Source organism: Hibiscus syriacus, unplaced genomic scaffold (genome assembly GCF_006381635.1).
Source record: "Hibiscus syriacus cultivar Baekdansim isolate YM2019G1 unplaced genomic scaffold, ASM638163v2 tig00110548_pilon, whole genome shotgun sequence".
NCBI classification, from domain to species: domain Eukaryota; kingdom Viridiplantae; phylum Streptophyta; class Magnoliopsida; order Malvales; family Malvaceae; genus Hibiscus; species Hibiscus syriacus.
Window position 1 is genome coordinate 403,874 of NW_024062775.1, and position 24,815 is coordinate 428,688.

At 35.3% G+C, this 24,815-nt stretch overlaps 2 protein-coding genes and 1 non-coding gene across 3 annotated transcripts; 2 read left to right on the forward strand and 1 right to left on the reverse strand.

Moving 5' to 3' along the window:
• Positions 1–283: 283 nt before the first annotated feature.
• LOC120131071 (cystathionine gamma-synthase 1, chloroplastic-like) lies at positions 284–4,550 on the forward strand. The gene is made up of 11 exons (XM_039148172.1): positions 284–830; positions 1,186–1,289; positions 1,584–1,657; positions 1,753–1,921; positions 2,410–2,469; positions 2,577–2,780; positions 2,881–2,967; positions 3,270–3,377; positions 3,829–3,924; positions 4,053–4,171; positions 4,421–4,550. Exons 1-11 carry the CDS (start codon positions 344–346, stop codon positions 4,542–4,544), a joined length of 1,632 nt encoding a protein of 543 aa, XP_039004103.1. The 5' UTR covers positions 284–343; the 3' UTR covers positions 4,545–4,550.
• A 1,788-nt stretch (positions 4,551–6,338) lies between these two features.
• On the forward strand, positions 6,339–9,037 carry LOC120130532 (SPX domain-containing protein 4). The gene is made up of 3 exons (XM_039147757.1): positions 6,339–6,724; positions 8,190–8,355; positions 8,439–9,037. Exons 1-3 carry the CDS (start codon positions 6,407–6,409, stop codon positions 8,924–8,926), a joined length of 972 nt encoding a protein of 323 aa, XP_039003688.1. The 5' UTR covers positions 6,339–6,406; the 3' UTR covers positions 8,927–9,037.
• Positions 9,038–24,500: 15,463 nt separating this feature from the next.
• TRNAA-UGC lies at positions 24,501–24,573 on the reverse strand. The gene has a single exon. It is a non-coding gene; the product is annotated as a tRNA-Ala (tRNA).
• Between the last annotated feature and the right edge of the window lie 242 nt (positions 24,574–24,815).

Consider the following 24,815-nt stretch of genomic DNA (forward strand, 5'->3'; position numbering starts at 1 on the left):
GAAAAAAATAGGAGAAATTAAAAGGAGATGTATGATGCTGAAAAATAGGAGAGCGTAAGGAAATTGAGGTGTTAGAAACAGACATCCAGGGTCAACCATTGTCTAGCCGCCACGTTATCAAGTAAACTAATATCCACAAAAACCCTAGTTAAAAATGAAAACCAACTCATAAACAAAATGATCAACAATACGACAAAGGAATTCGCGTATTTAACCCAGTTCAATCTTAAGGTAGTGTTGAAAAGGGCAGCCTCTTCGCATTTCGGAGAAGTCGCGGAAGGAAAGGGAGAAACTTTGTTTTTGGTAGGAGAAACTTTGTTTTTGGTAGGAGAAACAAATTGAAATGGCAGTCTCCACATCTTCATTTGCTCCTAGGGTTTTTAATGCTTATTCTTCATTTGACTGCCGTCCGGATCCCGACTTCTCGGGTGCGCCGATCGGGGACAAGCCTCGTGTCGCGTCCAGCCGAAGGGTGACGGCGTCGTCACTTTATGCCGGAGTTATCAGTAGCCGTGGTTTGTCGTCCCTGATCTTTCGCTTCCCGCCGAATTTCGTGCGCCAACTCAGCATCAAGGCTCGCCGCAACTGTAGCAATATCGGTGTTGCACAAATCGTCGCTGCTTCGTGGTCGAATGGTCCCGCCTCGGATTCCCCCTACTCGGCGTCTGCTGCTTCTGCTCATGCAGCTTCAGCCGCTGTCACCGTCACCGTCAATGATGACGTGTCGGGTGTAGAAGTTTGTATTGACAATGGTAGTGTACAGATTGGAGGTTCAGATAATTCAACGACATCGTTTTTGAGCTCCGATGGGAGCATCACTGTTCATGCTGGTAATTGAATTAGTCATTTTCCATTTCACTGAAATTTGAAATATATTTAATTATTTTTCTTTTTCTTGAAAATAGTTTTATTTTGAAAGGAAACTAAGAGAAACCGATGCTTGTGCTCCAGATTAGATTCACGTATTCGAGATAATTAGTAATTTGATAATTACAATAATATGTGTATGTTACTAAATTGTTTAAGATTCATTTTTATCTAGGTTTAATCATGGATTTTTTTTAATTATTTATTTGTAGTTTCCTCTTATTTTCTCTCATTAGATCCTTACATTTTCGTGAAAATAAGTATCTAAAACGATTTTGCTTCTATTTCTTTTTCTTTTTTCTTTTTTTTTTTTTGCAGGTGAAAGATTAGGTCGCGGTATTGTTACTGATGCAATTACCACTCCAGTGGTTAATACTTCTGCTTACTTCTTTAAGAAAACTCAGGAGCTTATTGACTTCAAGGTATAATAATAGCATCCATATATCTGTTGTCATGACGTTTAATGTTTGCATTGACCAATTAGTTTAATTGGTAAGGTTTATATTTTAATAAATTTCTTGGTTCACTATATGTAAGTAGATATTGCCATGGTCAGAGTACCATGTGTTAGTATTTTCCAAAATACAATGCAAACAAGCTCCTTTTGCTTATTCAGTTAATGCGTAATCTAGAGATGAAAGGTTGAGTTCTTAGAAGCATTTGATGTGTGACCTATGAATTTCAGTGGATTAATGTTCTATGTGATCTTGCTGCAGGAGAAACGCCATACAAGTTTCGAATACGGGCGGTATGGAAATCCAACTACAGTCGTTGTGGAGGAGAAGATAAGGTTTGGCCTCCTCTTTTTTATCATATTTTCTATTGTACTTTTTGGCAGTTTAAATGGAGTTGAAACATTCATAATGCAATCTTCCTTTGGTTCAGTGCACTTGAGGGGGCTGAATCGACCCTGATTATGGCATCTGGTATGTGTGCTAGCACGGTCATGCTGATGGCATTAGTCCCTGCCGGGGGACATATGGTAACAACAACAGATTGCTACCGGAAAACTAGGATTTTCATTGAGAATTTTCTGCCTAAAATGGGAATCTCGGTATGGCTTCAATTTGTTCTTGTTTCTTTTCTGTCATTATATTGTTTTTTGAGGATCTTGTTGAGGGGAATGCCAGGGTTTTGTACCATTCTTGTTTTATAGAGGGCAGTGATGTCGAAATTGCTTCTACCAATTTTTATGTATATCATTTTTTAAACATTACAACTATACCAGAAGTTACAATCATGATCAATTGTTACATCCATATATTACCAAATAAACTGAATTATCCTACTAACAAACCAGAATACATATAAACAGTTATATTCAAATACCAAACCCACTCTTTGTGGAACTTGAACTTGGTACCTCAAAGTTCCCAAAGTCTCCTCCTTGCCATTAAGCTAAGCCCCAAGGCCTCATCAATAGCTTCTACCTAAAGAGTGATGCACATGCACCTAAATGATGTAATTTGTAGAGTAAAAGTGCAATAAGAACATTGAGAAATGCAATATTTAATTGAGTTTTTCGCTATCATCAATATGCAGGTTACTGTTATTGACCCCGCAGATGTGGATGGCCTGGAGGCTGCACTCAGTGAGAACAAAGTCAGTGGGACAGAAAGTGGTTCCTTTTTTTTCTAGATTTGTCTTTTATGTTAACTTTGGAAATGACAGCTCATCCTGAATTGAAAATGAATTATGATTCTGTTCAGGTTTCTCTTTTCTTTACCGAGTCCCCCACAAACCCTTTCCTAAGATGTGTTGACATAGAAAGAGTTTCAAAGATGTGTCACAGCAAAGGAGCACTTGTCTGCATTGATGGTACCTTCGCTACACCTCTTAACCAGAAGGCCCTGGCCCTTGGCGCTGATCTTGTTTTGCACTCTGCAACAAAATTCATTGGTGGCCACAATGATGTAAGCACTTGCTCTTGTTAATTTAATCGGTTTTGAAATCCATTCTTGCTGCCAGTCATCGTAAATTCAAACAATAAATGTGTAATTCTCCATTTCACAGGTTCTTGCTGGTTGCATAAGTGGTTCAGAGAAGTTGGTTACTGAAATTCGTACGTTGCATCATATTTTGGGTGGTACTCTCAACCCGGTGAGTTGTCCTTACCTGAATCTTGATCAATTAGTTTCAGTGTCTCATGTTGTCAAAACATACATATTTGTCTGCCTTAGCCCTGAAGTAGATTTTATTTGGTAATTATATTCGGTCAAGAGTGCTGGATTTAAAAGTGGTTGGGCAGACTTCTCGTCTAAGAAGAATATGTTGTGTTATTTTAAGAATGATGCATTAATGACTTTCACTTTATTCTTCAAAGATTTGTGCCCTAGTACATAGTTCTCCATTATTTGTGGCAAGGTTCACAAAGTAATATGTTTTTTGCTACATATTAACAGAATGCCGCTTACCTAATCATCAGAGGCATGAAGACGCTACATCTTCGTGTACAGCAACAGAATTCAACAGCATTAAGGATGGCCGAAGTTTTAGAGGCACATCCTAGGGTATGTGTTTCTGTGACATTCCCTTTTCTGTTATCGTTTATGTACAGTTCATTTAATGCTATTAAAATAAGAACCATGAATGGGCAAAAAATCTAAAGAAACTGAATTCAAACTTTTAAAAAAGAGTGAAGATGAGCATGTGAATCAAGTTGGCTTCGATTGGTTTTTGGCGTTTCAATGATTGTTTCCAACCCTTGAAACGCCAGTGGTAATGTGATAGTACTGTTAATATACTTTCAATTGATGTGATAGTTCTGTTGCATCTGATTCCCAGCGGTAATATGCCTCAACTGTGGGATGCATGTTGTGTTTGCATGGTATAACTGGTTGAATGACCACCTAGCTTTTGGTGTTGTCGTATTTTATAATTATGTATTTATCTGATTTAGCATTTATGACTTTCAATCTGGAAAATTACCTATTCTCTTGGCTTATTAAATATCAATGGCAGGTGAGATGCGTGTATTATCCAGGTTTGCCAAGTCATCCAGAACATGAAATTGCCAAGAAGCAAATGACTGGCTTTGGTGGTGTGGTCAGTTTTGAGGTTTGTTTTACTTTAAATACTTCAAACCTTGAATACCTTGGAAATTCATGTTTAATATCTTTTTATACTTCCATTTGGTTTTATGCATGCAAAAATTGTTTGAAGTTGATGTCTGCTAAATCATTCAGGTGGATGGAGATTTGATGACCACCATCAAGTTTGTTGATGCATTGAAGATTCCATACATTGCTCCATCCTTTGGTGGCTGTGAGAGCATTGTCGATCAGCCAGCTATAATGTCCTATTGGTATGGCACTGTTTCCAGTTTTATGTATAGATCCGTACTGCTTGAGTTTATCCCACTAATGAACTCAAATATTTAATGCATCATAAGCTTATTAGTGCAGATTGATGTCAATTTATGTTATTAAATAGGATTGTTAAGTATTTGCTAGGGACTTTGGAGACAGATGGAGAGCGGTATCGTCCGTGTGTGTGTGTGTGTTTTTTAACATGATATGTTCGAGGGTTATAATCCCTGTGGATCATGAAACAGGGATCTTAGCCAAACGGAGAGGCGCAAGTACGGGATTGAGGATAACTTGGTTCGTTTCAGCTTCGGAGTTGAAGACTTTGAAGATTTGAAGGCTGATGTACTGCAGGCACTGGGTAGCATATAATGGCGCGCTTTTGAGGATTTATGGGTTTAGGTTTTGAAACTTAGTTTGTTGTTTCAAGTGGCGTTGAAGTTTCCTGGCATTAATAATTTGGAACTTCGTTTGTAATCCCATCAAGGGGGGGGGGGGGGGGGGCATTTTCTGTTGTATTAATGTTTGTTTCCGCCATCAAAATTGAACACAAAAAACAGCAACAAGCTTAAGCAGGAATATCAGCTACTGTTTGGACAGAACAAAAAATTATATGATATGAAAGATAAGATGAAATTAAATATATTATGAAATTATTTTAAGCCTGCTTTTGTTTCATATCAGAATTTTCAAAAATATTAGATTTTTAAATCTTAATAGTTTAATAATGAAATTTAATATTAATATTAAATACATATTAATAATATTATTTTTGTTACATTAAAATTAATAATATCAATTTGATAGAATGTATAAATTTTAATTACTAAATTAATTTTTATATAATTATTTTTGTTAAGTTAATTGTCGAACTTAATAATAAATGATAAAAACATAAATAAAATGTAAATTTGAAAACATTAAATGAATAAAACCTAAACAACAAAATAGATGGTGGCAGAATATATATATAATTCACCCTACTTTTTTTTTCAGTTCTAAATTAAAAGGAAATTAAATCAAAATTATCGATGGTTTTACCAAAATCAAGGACGATTACCCACAACTTTCAAAATTAATGTATCATTCGTGTTAAATCTATAAATAATTTCTCATGACATCATTTCCTCACTTTTTTTAATTTCTCCTAAATTTGTCAATAAAAATTATCTATCATATTTATCCCATTTCCTTCATAGTTCACAGTTATAATTACACAAAATATTTTAATATATTTTATTTTCATCATTGATTTTTTAAAAAATTATTTTTTATTATTATATTTTTAATTCATTTTATTTTGATAATTGAGTCATTAATTTTTATTCTTTTACTGACATCATACTTTAATAAAAATTTAATAAGTTCATGTTAGTGAACCTTTAAATGTGCGACATCCTCTTAAACAACGTATCTCCTTAAATCAATAGTGGTTTATAAGAATTTACTAATTATTCATTCAATAAACGTATCAGAAATATATTAAAATATAGATTTATAAGAATTTTATACTCGATATATATATATTATCTCAATGTATCTAAGAATAATTTTGAAGCTCAATTAAATTTAAAAACGTATTCAACACACAAAAATTGGTTAAATAATGACAAAATTAAGAGACGAGATATTTTTCATTATTATTATTATTATTCTTATTATTGAATAAAAAATATATTTTATTATATTATTTTCAGGATTTAATGAAAAAATTTATTAAAAAAAGAAAAAAATAATTATTTGAAGAAAATGATAAATGTGAAAGACACATGATTTTCTTTATGGTCATAGGACTTAATTTTTCAGAAACAATAAATGTTATAGATCCAACAAACAAAAATACAGTTACTTTCTTAATATTCCATAGCGTTTTTTACATAAAAATCACCATAACATAAATTAATTACGTATCAAATACCATTTTAAAAAATGTTATAGATCTAACACCCATCTCAGAAAGACACGGATGATGATCCGCGCCTTAGCCCACGTGAAGCCACATTAGCATAAGGCATATATCATCACTCGTGTCTTTCTGCAAATGATATTAGATTAATAAATTTTTTTGAAACGGTACCTGACAAGTAATTAAAATCTATTAGGGTAATTTTTTTGATAAAAACGTCTATTTTTTTTAGTTTTTGGATAAATTATAGTACCATTCTATCCCATACTCTAAACACTTGGAAAAGAAAAATCCCCATTGAAATTGTGGAAGAAACATCAGTTTTCAAATGAAATTTGGTAAAGAGTTCAAGACCCATCTACAGGAGACTTTACCCGAGTGGAGGGACAAATTCCTTTGTTACAAACCCCTCAAAAAGCTCCTCAAAAACATTCCTTCAACCCCTTCATTTGATCCCAATCTCCCCCATGATCAACGATCTGTATTTGCTGACGCCACCAACACCGTTGTTACGGTCGTCGATTCTGACCATCAACAGCCTCCGCTTGATTCGCAAGATTGGTTTGTTAGAATTCTGAACGAAGAGCTTGAGAAATTCAATGATTTTTATGTCGATAAAGAGGAAGAGTTCGTTATTCGCTTTCAGGTTTCAACCCTTTTTAATCACTCTTTTATCTTCATTTTTGGGGTAATTTATATGATCTCGTGTTAAGAATGGGTAAATGGTTTATTGGGTCTTTCATAAATTTTTTTTTCATTTAACGTGAATTTCTTTCTTGACAGGCATAACAATGAAGTTAAAAACTTGCTTTTGATAACATAAGATCTAATTAAAATTCTTTCAGGTGTAAACAGTTTGCTTTTACTTTATAAAATGTTGGGTTTTTGCTAATTTTGAACTAGAACAGTTGTTTGCCTCCAGAAAAGTTTAATTGTCACTTAGAATTTAGAAACTCTGATTATTGCCATAGGTAAAATAGTTTTGGAATGTGAGGTTTCTAACTTCCATGTCAATGTGATTCCTCTGTGTTTTGTAATTTTATTTCCAAATCTGTGCTTACAATTTTTGGAAAGGTTATTGTTTTAGTAGTTGGTCATATATGATGAAGGTTTAAATTTTTTTCAGCAAATGTAGCAATCCAGAATCAGTATTCAATCTGTGTGAGATTTTAACTGCATATTGTTGTTTGCATCTAAGTTTCCACATATTTTGAGTGTTCTTTGTTAAGTTGAGAAAATCTCCAAGAAAAGCCATTTAACAATATTCACTGGATATATGATTTATGTTTATTTTCTGAAGTTATTTAAGTATATACCTTCTTGTCGTTTGGGACTGGTGTAGCACATGAATATTATTGGCACATCATATATTTTATATAAGCTGCTTCCTTGGGTTCATTTCTTTCGATGATGCCAAATCGGTTTAGTGAATCTAGTGAAGTCATTCAAGAAATCTAAATTGGTCTATCGTTTGTAATATGCTATTTGCTTATTGAATGAGTGTTATCTCTTACCAGTTCTCACCATGGTCTTCTTATTCCCAACTATAAAATGGCCTGCAAATCTTTTCATTCTATTTTAACTGTGTGTATCAGGTGATTGTTTCTTTCATGTTCTAGTTAGCATCTATTACATTAAAAACAAAAGATTGAAATCTTGTGACATGGTCTGAAAGAATACTAATCTCATTTGATTGTTTCCCAGTTGTTTATTTGGTTCCCTTTATATTAAAAAAGAAAGAAAGAAAAGAAAACACTTTCTACTTTAGGTCATGGTGCCTGAGAGCTATGTTACTCAGATATGGATGTAAGTGTCAAACATGGGTATATGTCCGACTTGGTTATGTTCTATTTCCCCCTAGTTTCCATGCATTTGGAGAGGCCTTGGAGGATCATATTCCCATACTAATGTCTGTGTATGTGTTGAGCACCAGTACTTTGAGAAAAAAATGAAGAGTTGGAGTAACATATATTAAGAGAATGAATCCTTGAAATCTTATACTGTATTTTTTTTTAAGATTCTCAGTTCAATAATCTCCGTTGGAGGTGTTGCAACTCATTATTGTTGTATTTTTTTTAATTTTTTTTATGCATCCGTGACTTTTATCACAGGAGTTGAAGGAAAGAATTGAACAAATTAAGGAGAGCAGTGGGAAAGGTGGAGTTTTTGCATCAGAGAGTGAATTTAGTGAAGAAATGATGGATATCCGCAAGGATCTCGTCACCATTCATGGAGAGATGGTGCTTCTTAAAAATTACAGTGCCCTCAATTTTGCAGGTAAGGAAATTACATCAGAAATGTATTTGCACTATATGTTGAGTTCAAGTTTCTGAATCGTTTCCATATTTCTGCTTCAATAGGGATTGTTAAAATCTTAAAGAAGTACGATAAACGAACGGGGGGTTTGTTGCGACTACAATTCACTCAGCTTGTCCTTCACCAGCCTTTCTTCACAATAGAATCTCTTACAAGGCTAGTTCATGAGTGTGAAGCCAATCTCGAGCTTCTCTTTCCACTGGAAGCTGAAGTCATTGAATCTACTCCACAAGGAGAACCAAACCCACTGTTACATAACACTGCAAATTGCTCAGAGGAAGCTTCTTCGTCGACTCTGGGAGAGGAAACAATAGACATTTATCGTAGCACTCTGGCTGCAATGAAAGCAATACACGGGCTTCAGAAGGCAAGCTCCACCTATAATCCTTTATCATTCTCGGCTTTCCTCAAGAACAAGGATGATGACAGTGGTGCTGTAACAGCTGAAAATTCTGCTTCAGACTCTGCTGCCACATTGCAAAAGGGTAAGGAGTCTGATAAAGAGGATGCGCAATCTGTGCGCCGACACTAGGTTTTCAGTTTTCCCAGGTACTTTTATCTTGTACTTCCTTTTGTTTCTTTGAACAACTGACAAATTAATAAAGTGTTTGAAGCTGTGTTTTGCAATCAGTTTCATGGTAAATTAGCTGGGTTCGAGATTGTAATTTGTAACATTACCGATTATTGTTGGTTTTGAATGTTTTACTTATTTTTTTCATTTGGTATAAATTTTAACATCAAATCTTTACCCTTCCCAATGGTTAAAAGTTCTTATCGGAGGACAAATCGGTGAGATCTCTAAGGCGCACATGCCATTGGTCGTTTTGCACTTCTATTTTCATCAATAGAGATCACTAAATGATTACCATCCCGAATATTCGGTGACCCGAGGCTCTTGACCCGTAACCATCGGTTCAACATTAAAGCTGCTATCACCCACAAGACCCCCCCCCCACACTTGGACATTTTTCTCTTTCAAAGGCATCTTCGACGATTGGCCGCCACTATCCAATGGCCATAAAGATCGTCACCCACCCCTGAAGGACTAGTCGTTGGAGGCAAGTGAGTGGTGTTTTCCTCCTTCGGGATAGCTTATTTTGCCATGGTCGCACCACATAAGTCCTAACAGTGCCCATATATTCCACATTTGGAAGAAATATTTTGCAAACCTTCACACTCTAATTGTTGCACCAATCCATCTACTCCAATACACGGCAATAGAGGTTTGTTAAGATCCAAAGCCACTGTTAATAGCACAAATTTCCCTCTTTTGCCTGCATTTGTATTGTAATACACTTTGGTAACTTTTTTGATCCAGCAGCAATCAAACGAAAAGAGATTTAGGGGCCGTTTGGAAATGCTTATGAAAGTGCTTTTGATCCAAAATTCTGTTTGAGACATAAGTATTCACAGACAACTAATTTCTAGCTAAAATTTCGATTTTAAAAAGTTATTGACACAAACCAAGTCGTTGGAAAAATGATGCTTTTGCGATAGACATGCCTGTTGAAAAAATTCTTTTAGAGAAGCATTTCTAAACGAAGTATAATAATGATAAAGAAGTCATGACAATCGAACTCAAACAATGACCTGATATGGCTATCCAAAGTACTAAAATTCCTGTTCCAGGATTGCACCGTCATGTAGCTACTAAAGATCACCTTTGACCCTTCCGTTATTACCTTCGTGTAGTCACTTTATTGTTCTAGGCTAACTAGATATTACTCATTTTCTGAGATTAAAGAGTTTAAATTGATCCTGAGGTTGCTAGAGTAATTTAATTTTATTCTATAGTGCCCTACATAACCGATTGTCTTCCCCAAGAGTCGAATGATTACTCTCTTTCGCATATTTAGTAAATGGGGTCATGGACCTGATTTGAGAATTGAATGACAAGGTAAGGATCGCTCCTATCAACGACTACATCAACGTCTTGAAGCGCAACGTCGTCATCTCCAAAGTCAAGACTTCCGGTCTGTCCTCTCGAAGTTCTGACTGACATAACGGCAAAGGATCTCGCCCCCCCCCCCCGGTCCGTTGGTTGCGATAATTGTTGAACACCCGCATCCTGCACAGCCTCGCCCATGGCAACATCATAACCATCAGCCAGGCCGTCACTGGCAACAGAGTTCCGATCTTAGAACTCTGACAACACATAGTGGAAGACTTTGGTTGGTGCTGACATTTTATCTGTTGCTTGTTTCCTTTCGGAAGTTGTAACATTGAGCGTTGACACAAAGTGGGTTGAGAGCATGAAGCACAAAGTAGATGGTTGGTTGCTTGCTTCAAGAAGAGAGAATGATCCCAAAAAACGTGGTTTCCCACATCTTCACAAAACTTCAAACCAAAACCCTCATATGCAGTGCCATTTTTAAGATGACAAAATAGGTTTAGAGAGAAAGAGACTACGAAAATTTAGCAGTGTAATTTTGTTGTCTGTTTCTGATTGTTATAATCATAACAACAAAAAGAGGGGAAGAAAAATGGAGAAGTGGGGGATCAAACCCTGTGCTTCTCTCATGCGAGCGAACGCTCTACCATTTAAGCTACACCTTCAAATAACATTTTTAATTATTGTTTTTTCAGAAACTTCTAAAGGATGTCAAATTAAATATTGATATTTTTAAGGGTAAATTATATCATTGACCACTTAACTATAATCCTTTTTCATTTCGACCACTATTTTTGAATTCTTGTCAATCAAACTATCCAACTATTTTAATACATTCAATTAAATATTGATATTTTTGAATTCCGTTAACATTTAACGGAAGTGCTGACATGATAGTTAATAAAAATGGTATAATTACATATTTGATCACTCTTACTTGTATATTCTATCAATTTGGTCCTAATTTTAATAAATTAAAATAAAATTAATCTTCCAATGGAATGCTACCATGTGTCACCATTCAATTTGATGATAAAATTTAATTTAATCTACTTATTTAATATATTTATTTTCTACCAATAAGAGGGTGGCAATACCACCCTCTGGTGGAAAAAAATCAAAGAACAAAGAGAGGGGCAAGGGAATCAAACTCAGGCTGATTGGATAAGAAGAAAGAAGACCAACCATCAACTAGACTAATTGTTGGTTTCAAAATATACTACATAAAATATATAGCTTATATCTAAGTCAAGAAAAAGTAAAACTTATTGTTGGAATCCAACCGAAGCTAACTTTTAAAATATATTTAAATATATTTTATCTTAACATTAACATTAACATTAACATTAAAAATAAAAATATAACTTTATTTTTATGCATTTAAAATATATTGAAAAATATGTTTTTATTTTTATGCATTTAAAATATATTGAAAAATATATTTTTAATGTTAAGATATGAATTAAATTTAATATATGAATTTAACATACAAAATATATTCTTTAATGTTAAGATATGAATTAAATTTAACATATGAATTTAAGATAAAAATAAACTTTATTTTTTAATATTAGCTTGGGTTTTATTCCAAACAATAAGCTTTAATTTTCTTAGTCTTAGATATAAGATATATATTTTATTTAGTAGCTTTTGAACGAAACAATCAGGTCGAGTGGCTGGTCTTCCTTCCTCTTATCTAATAAACCTGGATTCGATTCCCTTAGCCCCATTTTTGTTCTTTGGTTTTTTTTACGCCCGAGGTGACACACGTCACCCTATGATTGGTAAAAAATAAATATACTAAAATAACATTAATTAAATTAAATTTGATCATCAAATTGAATGGTAACACATGGTAATATCCCATTGGAAGATTAATTTTATTTTAATTTATTAAAATTAAAACTAAATTGATAGAATATATAAGTAAGAGTGATCAAATATGTAATTATATCAATTTTACTAACTGCCACGTTAGCACTTCTGTTAATGGCAAGTGGCCTGATTGAATGCATTTAAATAGTTTGGTGGTATGATTAACAAGAATTTAAAAATGATGGTCGAAAAGAAAAGGGGTTATAGTTAAGTGGTCAATGGTATAGTTTACCCTTAATTTAAACAAATCATTGGTTCCGTTGGTTCGATTATAAGAATGGGAAAATGAAGACGATATATAGAGATTCTATGTCAACCAAATACCAAAACAATGAAAAGAATATACACATCTTGCATTCAGGGGATAGAAAGAGCAATAATTTTAACATCATCCAAAATGTTAATGTTTAGCAGTTGGTTATTTCAATGTCAGGTATAGGATATGGTCACCAGAAATCACAACAAGAGCATGATCCCTCGTTAAAACAATGAAACCGGTTCCAATCTTGGACTACGATTTCCCGATCATAGAGCTTCGAAACAATCTTAATGGCAGTCATGGTATATTCGTAAGTTGTTGAAAATATAGAGGTTTACCAGGCTATGTGCTTACAAGTCCAAAACAGACCGCCAGCTTCTCACTGTGTGTCAACATCTTTTCGTCCTATTATGATTCAAACTCCTAAAAATAGGATAAAATTTTGTTAGGATTCAAACTCTTAAAAATAGGATAGAGTTCTACTATGATTTAAACTCCTAAAGATAGGATCCACAAGCACTATAAATAGCCATTGTAACTCACTATTGTAACACACGATTTACAGCAAAATACAGAGAAAAACACAGAAAATACAAAGGCAAAACTATTGTAAACGATTCAAAAAGGAAATAAAAGGTAGCATTTTTTTTGTTTCGTTCATTTCTCGCATGTGCACGTTATTTTTTTGAGATTTGGTTCGAATAACCCAAAACGTGGGTTGCACCGATGATAAAAAATGGGTGGGATTTCGAAGTTTTGAACCTAGATCTACCCTGAGGCGTGTTCATTTTTTATCCCCCTAATGCGTAATATCAACGTTAATTGTCTTTCAAATTTGACCCCAATCTTTATTTTTTTATATTAGTTCTTTTATTTATTGTATAGATATTTTTATTTATTTATTATTTACATTATTGTCATTATATAAATATATATACGCATATTTTTTAAATGATTTTCAATTGATTTTTTACACTGTATATTACTATTATATATACATATATTTTTTATTTATTTATATTCATTTGGTTATTTTTTAATACTATATTTATTATTTTTATATATGTATATACTTTTTTTAAATATTTTACTTATAAGCATATTATTACTATATATATATATATATATATATATATATATATATTGTAATTATCTTTATTTAGTTTTTTTTACTTTATCATTATACATATATATGTATGTTTTTAATAGTTTATTTATAAGCCAATTATCATTATATGTATACTTTTATATTTGGTTTATATATTTATTTATTTTTGTTTTTGATTTTTTTATTTATATTATATTATATTTTCATATTACTATTATTATTGTTATGATTATTATTTTTCTATTTTACTCATTTATATATATATATATTAATATTTCATTTATTTATTTATTTATTTATTTTTCCTTTTATTGTTTTTACTTATTTTTATTCTTCATTTTTTCATTTATTCATTTTTTCCCTTTAACACATCTTATGATTTTTTAAGAGTATTTTCGTCAATTAATCAGAGGTAAGTAATTCATGATCAAATTTTATCTTTTAATTTAGAATTACAATTTTCTTAATTAAGACAACTAGAAATTACGTAGTACCGAAAGGGCGGTTCAAGGGTGCTAATCCTTCCTTGACCGTAACCGACTCCCGAGCCCGACATATTTATGGTAAGACGCAGATCAGGTAAGAAATAGGGTATCCGATCAACCCATTTATTTTTAAATAAATGATCGGTGGCGACTCCCAATCCACATTTTTCAAGTCGAAGCCCAATCCCGGGGCCCAACCGAAAGACGGTTGCAACAGCTTGGCGACTCCGCTGGGGACTTTCAAGTGAGTCAGGCTAAGGTAATTTTCAGTTGTCTTTTTAACGAAAATGGTAAGTTTAAATTTTAAGGTAACATTTCGATCCTTATTGCTTACTTTTGATTATATTTTTTTGAGTAAATAGTTGTACTAACCGTTTTCTCAATGATTTCAGCCCTTAAAGTCTTTTTTCATCTAAGGCTCTAAACCCGAGCTCCGAACCCATTTTAAGTGGGGGTGAAAGCGACGTATTCGTGTGAATTTATTCACCGCATGTGCCTAGTTAGTAGCCTTCGGGATTCATATACCTTATGTCTTCGTGTGAATTTATTCTCCGCATAGACATAAGGGAATGTGTCCTCTCGAGTTTAACTTAGTCCACACGAGCCTGTGATGGGTTTAGGACTAAGGGTCTGGCAAGCCCAAGGGGGCACCAGCAAGGAGAACTCGGGTACCGTTTTTTAGCACATAAACCGGGAGACTTTGAAAAATTAGAGCCTACCCCAAAACCTCATTTCAAACCCTAGGATGGCAGAATTATTTCATGCTTTACTTTCTGTTCAAAGAATGCGAACTAGATAAATATGCGGTTAGGATTTGTTTGAAATTAGCATGCGGGATAGATATCATCTCTGAGTAGGAATACTAAGCATGTTCGGGTATATATCATGTGGGGTAGGATTTTTCATTTTATTATTTTGATTTACCTCACTATTTTTTTTTATTTTGTCCTTTTTTATTTTGTTTTCATCATTTGCATCATAACAAGAGGCCATTGATCCCTAAAAAGGTGTTTGTTACACAAAATAATCTGAATTAATGGATAAAGGTGTTGTAATACAAGAGATTAAAAACCCCGAGGTACGACTATGGTCCGAGAAGATTCAGAAGGAAAAGGGAGACAGTCTTCAAGGAAGCTATGTGTCAGAACTGGTTAGCTACGCCTCTATTAGCCTAAAGCAGAACGACGTACAAGAGCTTCGGGACATCTGGGGCAGTTGGAAGAATAATTGGAAACAGAAGTTCGGTCAGTGATATGGTGACATTGCACTTTTGCTTCATGTTAAGACCGATGAGCCCTTAATCAGAGCCTTGGTTCGATTCTGGAACCTGGGATACAGTTGCTTCACTTATAACCAGGAGGACATGGTACCTACCATCGAGGAGTATACTACACTATTGCACTGTGAGAGAATTAAACTGGAACGAGCCTACATCAAACACATCAAGATTCAGCCTTTCAAGAACAGACTGGCTAAGATTGCAGGAGTTGATGAAAAGTGGGTGACTGACCGACTCCGAAACAAAGGTAACGGGCAGGGAATTGAGTGGATCCATATAAGGAAACTAATGAATGACCACCCTGATGAATGGAAGACTATAGAATTTTTTTGCACTAGGTCTGTATGGCTTGATCATCGTTCCGAAGATTTTGGGATGCATTGACGCAGCCGTGTTGGAACTGTTTGAGCAACTTCCAAAACGGGTCAACCCAGCACCAACCATCTTAGCCGAGACCTTTCGGTCTCTCAACCATTGTCGAAGAGCTGGCGGAGGTAGATTCATTGGATGTGTTCGGCTCCTTCAAGTCTGGATTCACAGCCACTTTTGGAAGACTAATAGGGTTGCCTACCGCCGATTTAGCACTACATATTCACCTTTGAGAGAGTTCATCACCATGAAATGGCATGAAGGAACTTCAAAAGAGAAGTTGATGAAAGTCTTCACTCATCTATCAAGACCGAGATATTACCTGGAGAGCCCCCTGGTTGTTCTTCAGTGACGTTCTTTTCCAATGTGGGGACTCTGACCTTACCTGAACTTTGGGATGCAGTTGGGTATGCTCCATTGTTAGCACTTAGACATTATGGGGCACGTCAGTTTGTCCCAGCAACATGCGGACTAGCTAAATCAGAATTTGAGTATCACGGTGATAGTTATACGAAGAGGATCAAAGAGATTGTTGATTCATGGAAGAAAGTATTACAGATGGATATTGTGGCTGCTAAAGACATGCTTACCCCAGACTATTTAGAGTGGCGAAGATTGCAAAAAAATGACAACACCCCGGTGCCAAACTGTGAGGACACACGGACCATGGAGGAGTATCTCAGGCATGTCCCTTCTGGACTTGAGATAGCCAAAACAGAGTTTGAAGCTGTGAACAATGAGCTGGGGAAGAGGATAAAGGAACTTGAGGCTGAGCGCTATCAGTGGAATCTAGATGCCGACTCTCAGAAATATCGAGCAGACAAACTAGAAAGAGAACAAAAAGAGTCCGTTTAGAGCTCGAAGACTTGAGAAAAGGGGTATCAAGATAAAGTCAAGGATAACTCCAAGTTGAAAGTGGCTTCTAAATACTGGAATGAGAGAGCTTGGAAGGAACAGATGAAGACTGCCCAGAGGCGCTTAGCAGGCAGTCAGCATCAAAACCAATGCTTGAGAATCCGGATGGCTGATCTGGAGAAACAACATGAGAGAGATGGCAAAACAATAGCTGAGTTAGAAGCTATTATAGATGGGTTCAAGAAGCAAGCAAGCAAGCTTCAGATAATGCCCTTCGACGGATGTTTACAGTGGCATTTCCGTTGGGAGCAAGCATAACAAAGGGTGAAGGCCAGAGACGCAGTACAGAAGGCAGCTCGCCATCTACACAGCCTGGCAAGGGAAGCTGGAGTGGTCTGACAACGCATACAACCAGTGACAGATGAAAACAGAAGACTTGTCAACCTGCTGGAAGCTGTTCGGGGTCTAGAGGATTTAGTCCGAATGTACCTTTGATTGTTTTTATGTCTCTTACAAGATAAAACATTTTTGTCGAAATAAGGACTATTTATAATAATGGACACTTTTCTTGATCAATGCCTCGAACATTTCATGAATTTTTTTCATTTTGCGTTGTGCATCTACATTTCATTTTTAAGCATTTTCATAAACATGAAATTTCTTCATGGAGGATTCGATGAAGTGGTTTTAACCACATGACACCACATGGAAGCAAGATTGTAACATCAAAAGAAAAAAAAACTTAAAATAATACAGTGGGAGCCTGATCAGCTGATTGTAAGACAAAGCCTGCCAGGATTATCTAAGAAAAGAATTCACATATCCTAAGGGCTACGATGTTGAAGCTGTTAGCTGTTACCACATAAGAAGCCCCAAACATTCCTCTAAAAACTGTAAGGCGCTTGCCGAAGAAGGAGGCATGGCATATACCATTTGCACTTAGAGGATTGTTTTGTTTGAACACGTCTTTGATCTTTCATGTTTGCTTAATCTTTTAAATGATTGAATGCTGCTTTCTAAGGTGGAGCAATTGAACAAATTTTAATCTTTAGTTCTTTGAATATTAAATGAATTAATGATTCTTTTAATTCTTCAAGAATTATAAATTTTTGACATATAGAAAGATTAGACCTTTCTCACCCTGCCTCAAACCCCAGAATAAAATACCTTGATTCTTTGCCCAAAATAACTCGTGGTCATTACCAAAAGACGAAATTTTGACATTACCTCCTTTTGAAATTCTTGAACATTGCCTTTATCTTTTTGATACACTCATACCTTTCTTTGAGTAAATAAGATCACACTACTGTCTTTTTTAGACTCAAAAATAACCTTTCTTACCATTAAAACCCAAGGCATTGAGTTGTTCATTTTAACATGAGCATTCTTCTAAAGAACCAACTTGGGGCATCTTGCGGGAAGCCTGAACATTGAGACATCTGGGGGGAAAAAGAAGAAAAATTCATTCGAAATAATTCTATCGTGCATTAATTACACTGTTTTCATGTGAATAGAATTAATCTTGAAAATCTATCCCCCTGGGGATACCTCTTCTGTGAAGATTTACATGTATGAAATGATGAACGACTTTCTTTCTTTATCCCTTCACAACAGGAGAAAAAATATATCCCTTGTGTCCCCTTTTGAGCCTGTAGTATTTTTCTTCTGATTCAACCCTAACCAAGGATCACCCTCCACATTGGGGGGCAAGGTGGAAGAAATATGCTCACATGAGTGAAGACATTTATTCAGATGAGATACCAAAAGGTGAACCAATGCCAAGTGCGAATATTCAATCATAACAAAAAGAAAAAAAAACAAAAAAGAAAAGAAGCAAAAAAGAAGAAAACAAAAGAAAAAAGAAAGAACAAAAATCAAAAAGAAAAGGGACAAAAAAGCACATGCAAAGATTCCCTGAAGACAAATGGCGCATCAAGCTTCAAATTATGAGATTGATCAAGCACAAACATTCCTGAATCACTCAATCACTTCACTCGAAGATCATAGAGCATCAAGAGAGAGACATTTTGAGCAAGACATGATTGAAGGCATCAGAATGAATTGATCCTTGGTTCAACACTCTGAAACACTTGTTTGGGCCTATTTATCCTTTTCTTTTATAACCATGAACTCTGGCCTACATTACATGCCTTAAAAGTCCCTTCTAATCATACATGGATTTCTAAATAGAAGAGACTATCTTCAGATTTCATCCCGCCCATCAGGATTAATCTTTGTTTGCAAAAAACAATGTAATTAATGCATGGTATAGAAAAATAACAAAGGGGGGGTTCAAGAACGTCTTGAAACCAAAGGAGGGTTCGAGTTGAAAACCTGAAAAGGCGGCTCGAATATAAAAATTATGCAACTGAGGCGATCACACAAGTTCCTTGATACGACATCGCATAATCCGAGTGTAACCACGAAGGTTGGGAGTCAGAGAACACTTCTAGTAGAGGAGCATGCAAGGTACCCCATCAAACCTTTGAGCATCAAATGTCAAACCTTTGACCAAACACAATAACCTGAGACTTTTTTATCCTTTCCTTACTCAACCATTTCCCAAAGATAGCTTTGATCTTGGCACTTGTCAAATAGCTATAATTTATTGAAGGATTAACATTGTAATTAATTCTTTAATATCCAATGAACTCTAGTTTTATGATTCGTCTCAATTGTAAAACCGTGAAAGGGAAACTTTTGATATTTTCAGAACTTTGAAAATAAAAATAAAAACATTTTTTTTTCAAACAAGACAGTTTCTCTAGAATGGATCTTGGTAAATGACATGTGACTCTTAGACACAAAACTCATGCTCAGAATTAATGCTGAAGCAAGAAATGAGGAACATTTGGGGCATCTTTGAAGATTCAACATCAAATATTGGGGCATTTTTTGATATTAGGGCATCATTTGGGGATTCAACATCCTAATGCAAATTATCAGACCTTTTTCAGGAGATAAAATATAACCAATTCATGTTACATGCATCTTATGCATACATTTTAGAGCATCATATTTATCATTTTCCACATAAATAATTTTTTACAGCTTTTAGAGTCAAGTTTCGACTTCAAGACGAAAGATACTCGATTCAAAAGCACCTTTAAAGATTGATGTTGGTTACTTAACTCAGCAGCAAGAAGCTACACTTCAACCAACTCGACAGATTGAAAGATCGACATTCATCTTCAGATTCGACATTTCCAATATAAATTTTGTCTCGCTTGAGACACTCTCATTTAAAACAAGATTTTATCTCGCTTGAGGTGGTTTTTCTTTGAAACAAATTTCGTCTCCCTTGAGACAGTCTTCCTTGAAACAAATTTTGTCTCCCTTGAAACAAATTTTGTCTCCCTTGAGACAGTTTCTCTCCAGACAACACAAGTTCAACTTCACGACGAAGGGACCACTGGTTGTCAATAAACAATTTCCCAATTTCAGAGCCAATTTCAACTTCACAGCGAAGGATATTGGACTCAAGACAGCACAAGCTCAACTTCACAGCGAAGGGGCGGCTGACTGTCAACAAACATCTTCTCAATTTCAGAGCCAATTTCAACTTCACAGCGAAGGATATTGGAATCCAGACAACGCAAGTTCAACTTCACGACGAAGGGACCGTTGGTTGTCAATAAACAACTTCCCAATTTCAGAGCCAATTTCAACTTCACAGCGAAAGATATTGGACTCCAGACAACGCAAGTTCAACTTCACGACGAAGGGACCGCTGGTTGCAAAAACAATTTCCTAATTTCGGAGCTAATTTCAACTTCACAGCGAAGGATATTGGACTCCAGACAACGCAATTTCAACTTCACGACGAAGGGACCGCTGGTTGTCAACAAACAACTTATCAATTTCAGAGCCAATTTCAAATTCACAACGAAGGATATTGGACTCAAGACAACACAAGTTCAACTTCACAACGAAGGGACGGCTGGTTGTCAACAATAATTTCCCAATTTCAGAGCCAATTTCAACTTCACAATGAAGGATATTGGACTCCAGACAACACAAGTTCAACTTCACGACGAAGGGACCGCTGGTTGTCAATAAATAATTTCTCAATTTCAGAGCCAATTTCAACTTCACAGCGAAGGATATTGGACTCCAGACAACGCAAGTTCAACTTCACGACGAAGGGACCGCTGGTTGTCAATAAACAATTTCCCAATTTCAGAGCCAATTTCAACTTCAGAGCGAAGGATATTGGACTCCAAACAACGCAAGTTCAACTTCACGACGAAGGGACCGCTGGTTGTCAATAAACAATTTCCCAATTTCAGAGCCAATTTCAACTTCACAGCGAAGGATATTGGACTCTAGACAACGCAAGTTCAACTTCACGACGAAGGGACCGCTGGTTGTCAATAAACAACTTCCCAATTTCAGAGCCAATTTCAACTTCACAGCGAAGGATATTGGACTCCAGACAACGCAAGTTCAACTTCACGATGAAGGGGCTGCTGGTTGTCAATAAACAACTTCCCAATTTCAGAGCTAATTTCAACTTCACAGCGAAGGATATTGGACTCTAGACAACGCAAGTTCAACTTCACGTCGAAGGGACCGATGGTTGTCAATAAACAATTTCCCAATTTCAGAGCCAATTTCAACTTCACAGCGAAGGATATTGGACTCGAGACAACACAAGTTCAACTTCACAACGAAGGGACGGCTGGTTGTCAACAAACAATTTCCCGGTTCCAGAGCCAATTTCAACTTCACGACGGAGGATATTGGACTCGGAACAATGCTACTTACTTGGACTTCAACTTCACGACGAAGGATATCTAATTTCAGGCTCAACTTCACGAAGAAGGGAATCATGCACACAAGCATCATCCATCTTTAGATTGGATTTCAACTTCACGACGAAGGACATCCAACTCAAAGAAGGAGTATCTGTCAACAAAGACCTTCGAGTTTGACTACGCTCAGCTCCAATGCACATCATTTACAGCATAACTCAAGGCTAGAAGGGTTATCTGCCATCAAAATTATCGAGTTCGATTCCATTCAGCTCGATGACACATCAATCGCACTACTTTCCGGTTACAGTCGAGGTTTTCAAGTCGAGAAGAGGACCTGGGTTAACCGTGCTTTAGTGACAAGCAACCATTTTCAAGCAAAAGCTATCTGTCAATGAAGATTTCCGAGTTCGATTCTGATCCAAGGTCTTTAAACCGAGAAGAATACCGAAGGGCAACGAGAAGCCACGTGTTGATTCAAATTTCGAACTACGGTTTCAATTTCATATCATTTCAAGATGAACTCGGCTTCACGACGGAGGAGTCATCCGTAACTCAATTCGACAGGGAGTTATTGAAATATCAGAGTCAATTTTCAACTCCACCGAACGAAAAGTGTGTCTTTTAATCTTCGCCCTATCCCCGTTATACGACTATGGGCAAAGAGGGGCAGCTGTCAACACAGCTTTTCGTCCTACTAGGATTCAAACTCCTAAAAATAGGATAAAATTTTGCTAGGATTCAAACTCCTAAAAATATGATAGAGTTCTACTATGATTTAAACTCCTAAAGATAGGATCCACAAGCACTATAAATAGCCATTGTAACTCACTATTGTAACACACGATTTACAGCAAAATACAGAGGAAAACACGGAAAATACAAAGGCAAAGCTATTGTAAATGATTCAAAAAGGAAATAAAATGTAGCATTTTTTTTTGTTTCGTTCATTTCTCGCATGTGCACGTTATTTTTTTGAGATTTGGTTCGAATAACCCAAAACGTGGGTTGCGCCGATGACCAAAAATGGGTGGGATTTCGAAGTTTTGAACCTAGATCTACCCTGAGGCGTGTTCATTTTTTATCCCCCTAATGCGTAATATCAACGTTAATTGTCTTTCAAATTTGACCCCAATCTTTATTTTTTTATATTAGTTCTTTTATTTATTGTATAGATATTTTTATTTATTTATTATTTACATTATTGTCATTATATAAATATATATATGCATGTTTTTTAAATGATTTTCAATTGATTTTTTTTACATTGTATATTATTATTATATATACATATATTTTTTATTTATTTATATTCATTTGGTTATTTTTTAATACTATATTTATTATTTTTATATATGTATATACTTTTTTTAAATATTTTACTTATAAGCATATTATTACTATATATATATATTGTAATTATCTTTATTTAGTTTTTTTTACTTTATCATTATACGTATATATGTATGTTTTTAATAATTTATTTATAAGCCAATTATCATTATATGTATACTTTTATATTTGGTTTATATATTTATTTATTTTTGTTTTTGATTTTTTGATTTATATTATATTATATTTTCATATTACTATTATTATTGTTATGATTATTATTTTTCTATTTTACTCATTTATATATATATATATATATATATATATAATATTTCATTTATTTATTTATTTTTCCTTTTATTTTTTTTACTTATTTTTATTCTTCATTTTTTCATTTATTTATTTTTTCCCTTTAACACATCTTATGACTTTTTAAGAGTATTTTCGTCAATTAATCAGAGGTAAGTAATTCATGATCAAATTTTATCTTTTAATTTAAAATTACAATTTTCTTAATTAAGACAACTAGAAATTACGTAGTACCGAAAGGGCGGTTCAAGGGTGCTAATCCTTCCTTGACCGTAACCGACTCCCGAGCCCGACATATTTCTGGTAAGACGCAGATCAGGTAAGAAATAGGGTATCCGATCAACCCATTTATTTTTAAATAAATGATCGGTGGTGACTCCCAATCCACTTTTTTCAAGTCGAAGCCCAATCCCGGAGCCCAACCGAAAGACGGTTGCGACACTGTGCAAAATCAATGCCTTGTAACATGAACCAGGAAACACTCGCGCACCTGGATTCTGAAAATATCCACTCGACCATAACCTTTGAATCACACTTTCTAACATGATACAATTTTCCCGAGTTGTTGGAAGTGAATTATCACCTGCACTAAACTGATGGAGTTGACCCTCTATATGGATACAACTCAATCCAGGAATTTCCCTAATTCCTTTAGTTTTAACAACTTTCCGCAGAGCATTTGCTTTGTCTGGCTTCCCTGCCAATGCATGCATATTCGAAAGAAGGATATAATACTCGGTGTTTTGAGGATCCATCCGAATCAGCTTTTGCAGAACGCGATCGACATATTGTAGCTTTCCATGTGAATTGCAGGACCTTAGAAGAGATCCCAAAACCAGCTCATTTGAAGGTATTGGCATTTGGTTTACCAATGTCTCGAAATGATCAGCCCTTCCAAGTAGATCCATCATCCACCATATTAGCATAGTGATCGATCTTAGGCGTTATACCATAAACAGATTGGAGACGATGAAAATAATAATAAGATTCTTGACCTATCATGCCAGAATGACTGCAAACACTTAGAACTCAAGAAAGGTTAAATCATCAGGACTGACTTCCTTAATCAACCGCTGGAACATTTCGAATACATATCCAGCATGGTAGTTTCCATCATGATATCCATCTCCATCCCGATGTCTTCAAGCCATAACCATGAATCCATCTGCCCATCACCACATCTCCGGTCTGTGCACAAGATGAAAGCAAAGAACAAAATGTTATGTAATTCAATTTAACCCCCCCAATGAAACATCTGACTCAAAAGCAAAAAGCCCTCCTTGATATATCCATTCCCTCCATAACCAACAATCCATGCAACTTCGTTTCGGTGTGGCATATCATCGAACACCCGCGTTACAGACTTTCACCCTCCCTCTGAAACCATCTTCGCCACACGCCCATGGCCCTGACTGGCTGACTCCCCACCCCAACATCCCGCTGCCAGGAACATACACAAAACAGGTAAACCATCGCCACATCAACAATTTCGGTATTGTTTTCAAGCGTTTAAGCTAATAAAAAAAATGAAGCATCGTCAGGCCTAATTTTAATCATAATTCATAACAATAAAAAGAAAATAAAATTCAGTGGAGATGCGGGGGATCGAACCCCGTGCCTCTCGCATGCAAAGCGAGCGCTCTACCATTTGAGCTACATCCCCACCTGCTCTGTACTTGGGTTATAATACATACAATACAAAAAGATATGGTTTGCGACATCTTCACATAACTGCAAAGTAAAAGAGTAAAAACACACTTGCAATTAATATGCAGTGCTATTTTAAGATGCCAAAATAGGGCTACAGAGACTAAGAAAATATAGCACCATCATTGTTGAGGGTTACTGATTTTAACATGAAAAATTGCTCCAAATTCTTGAGATTGTATGGATATTATTTCCTTT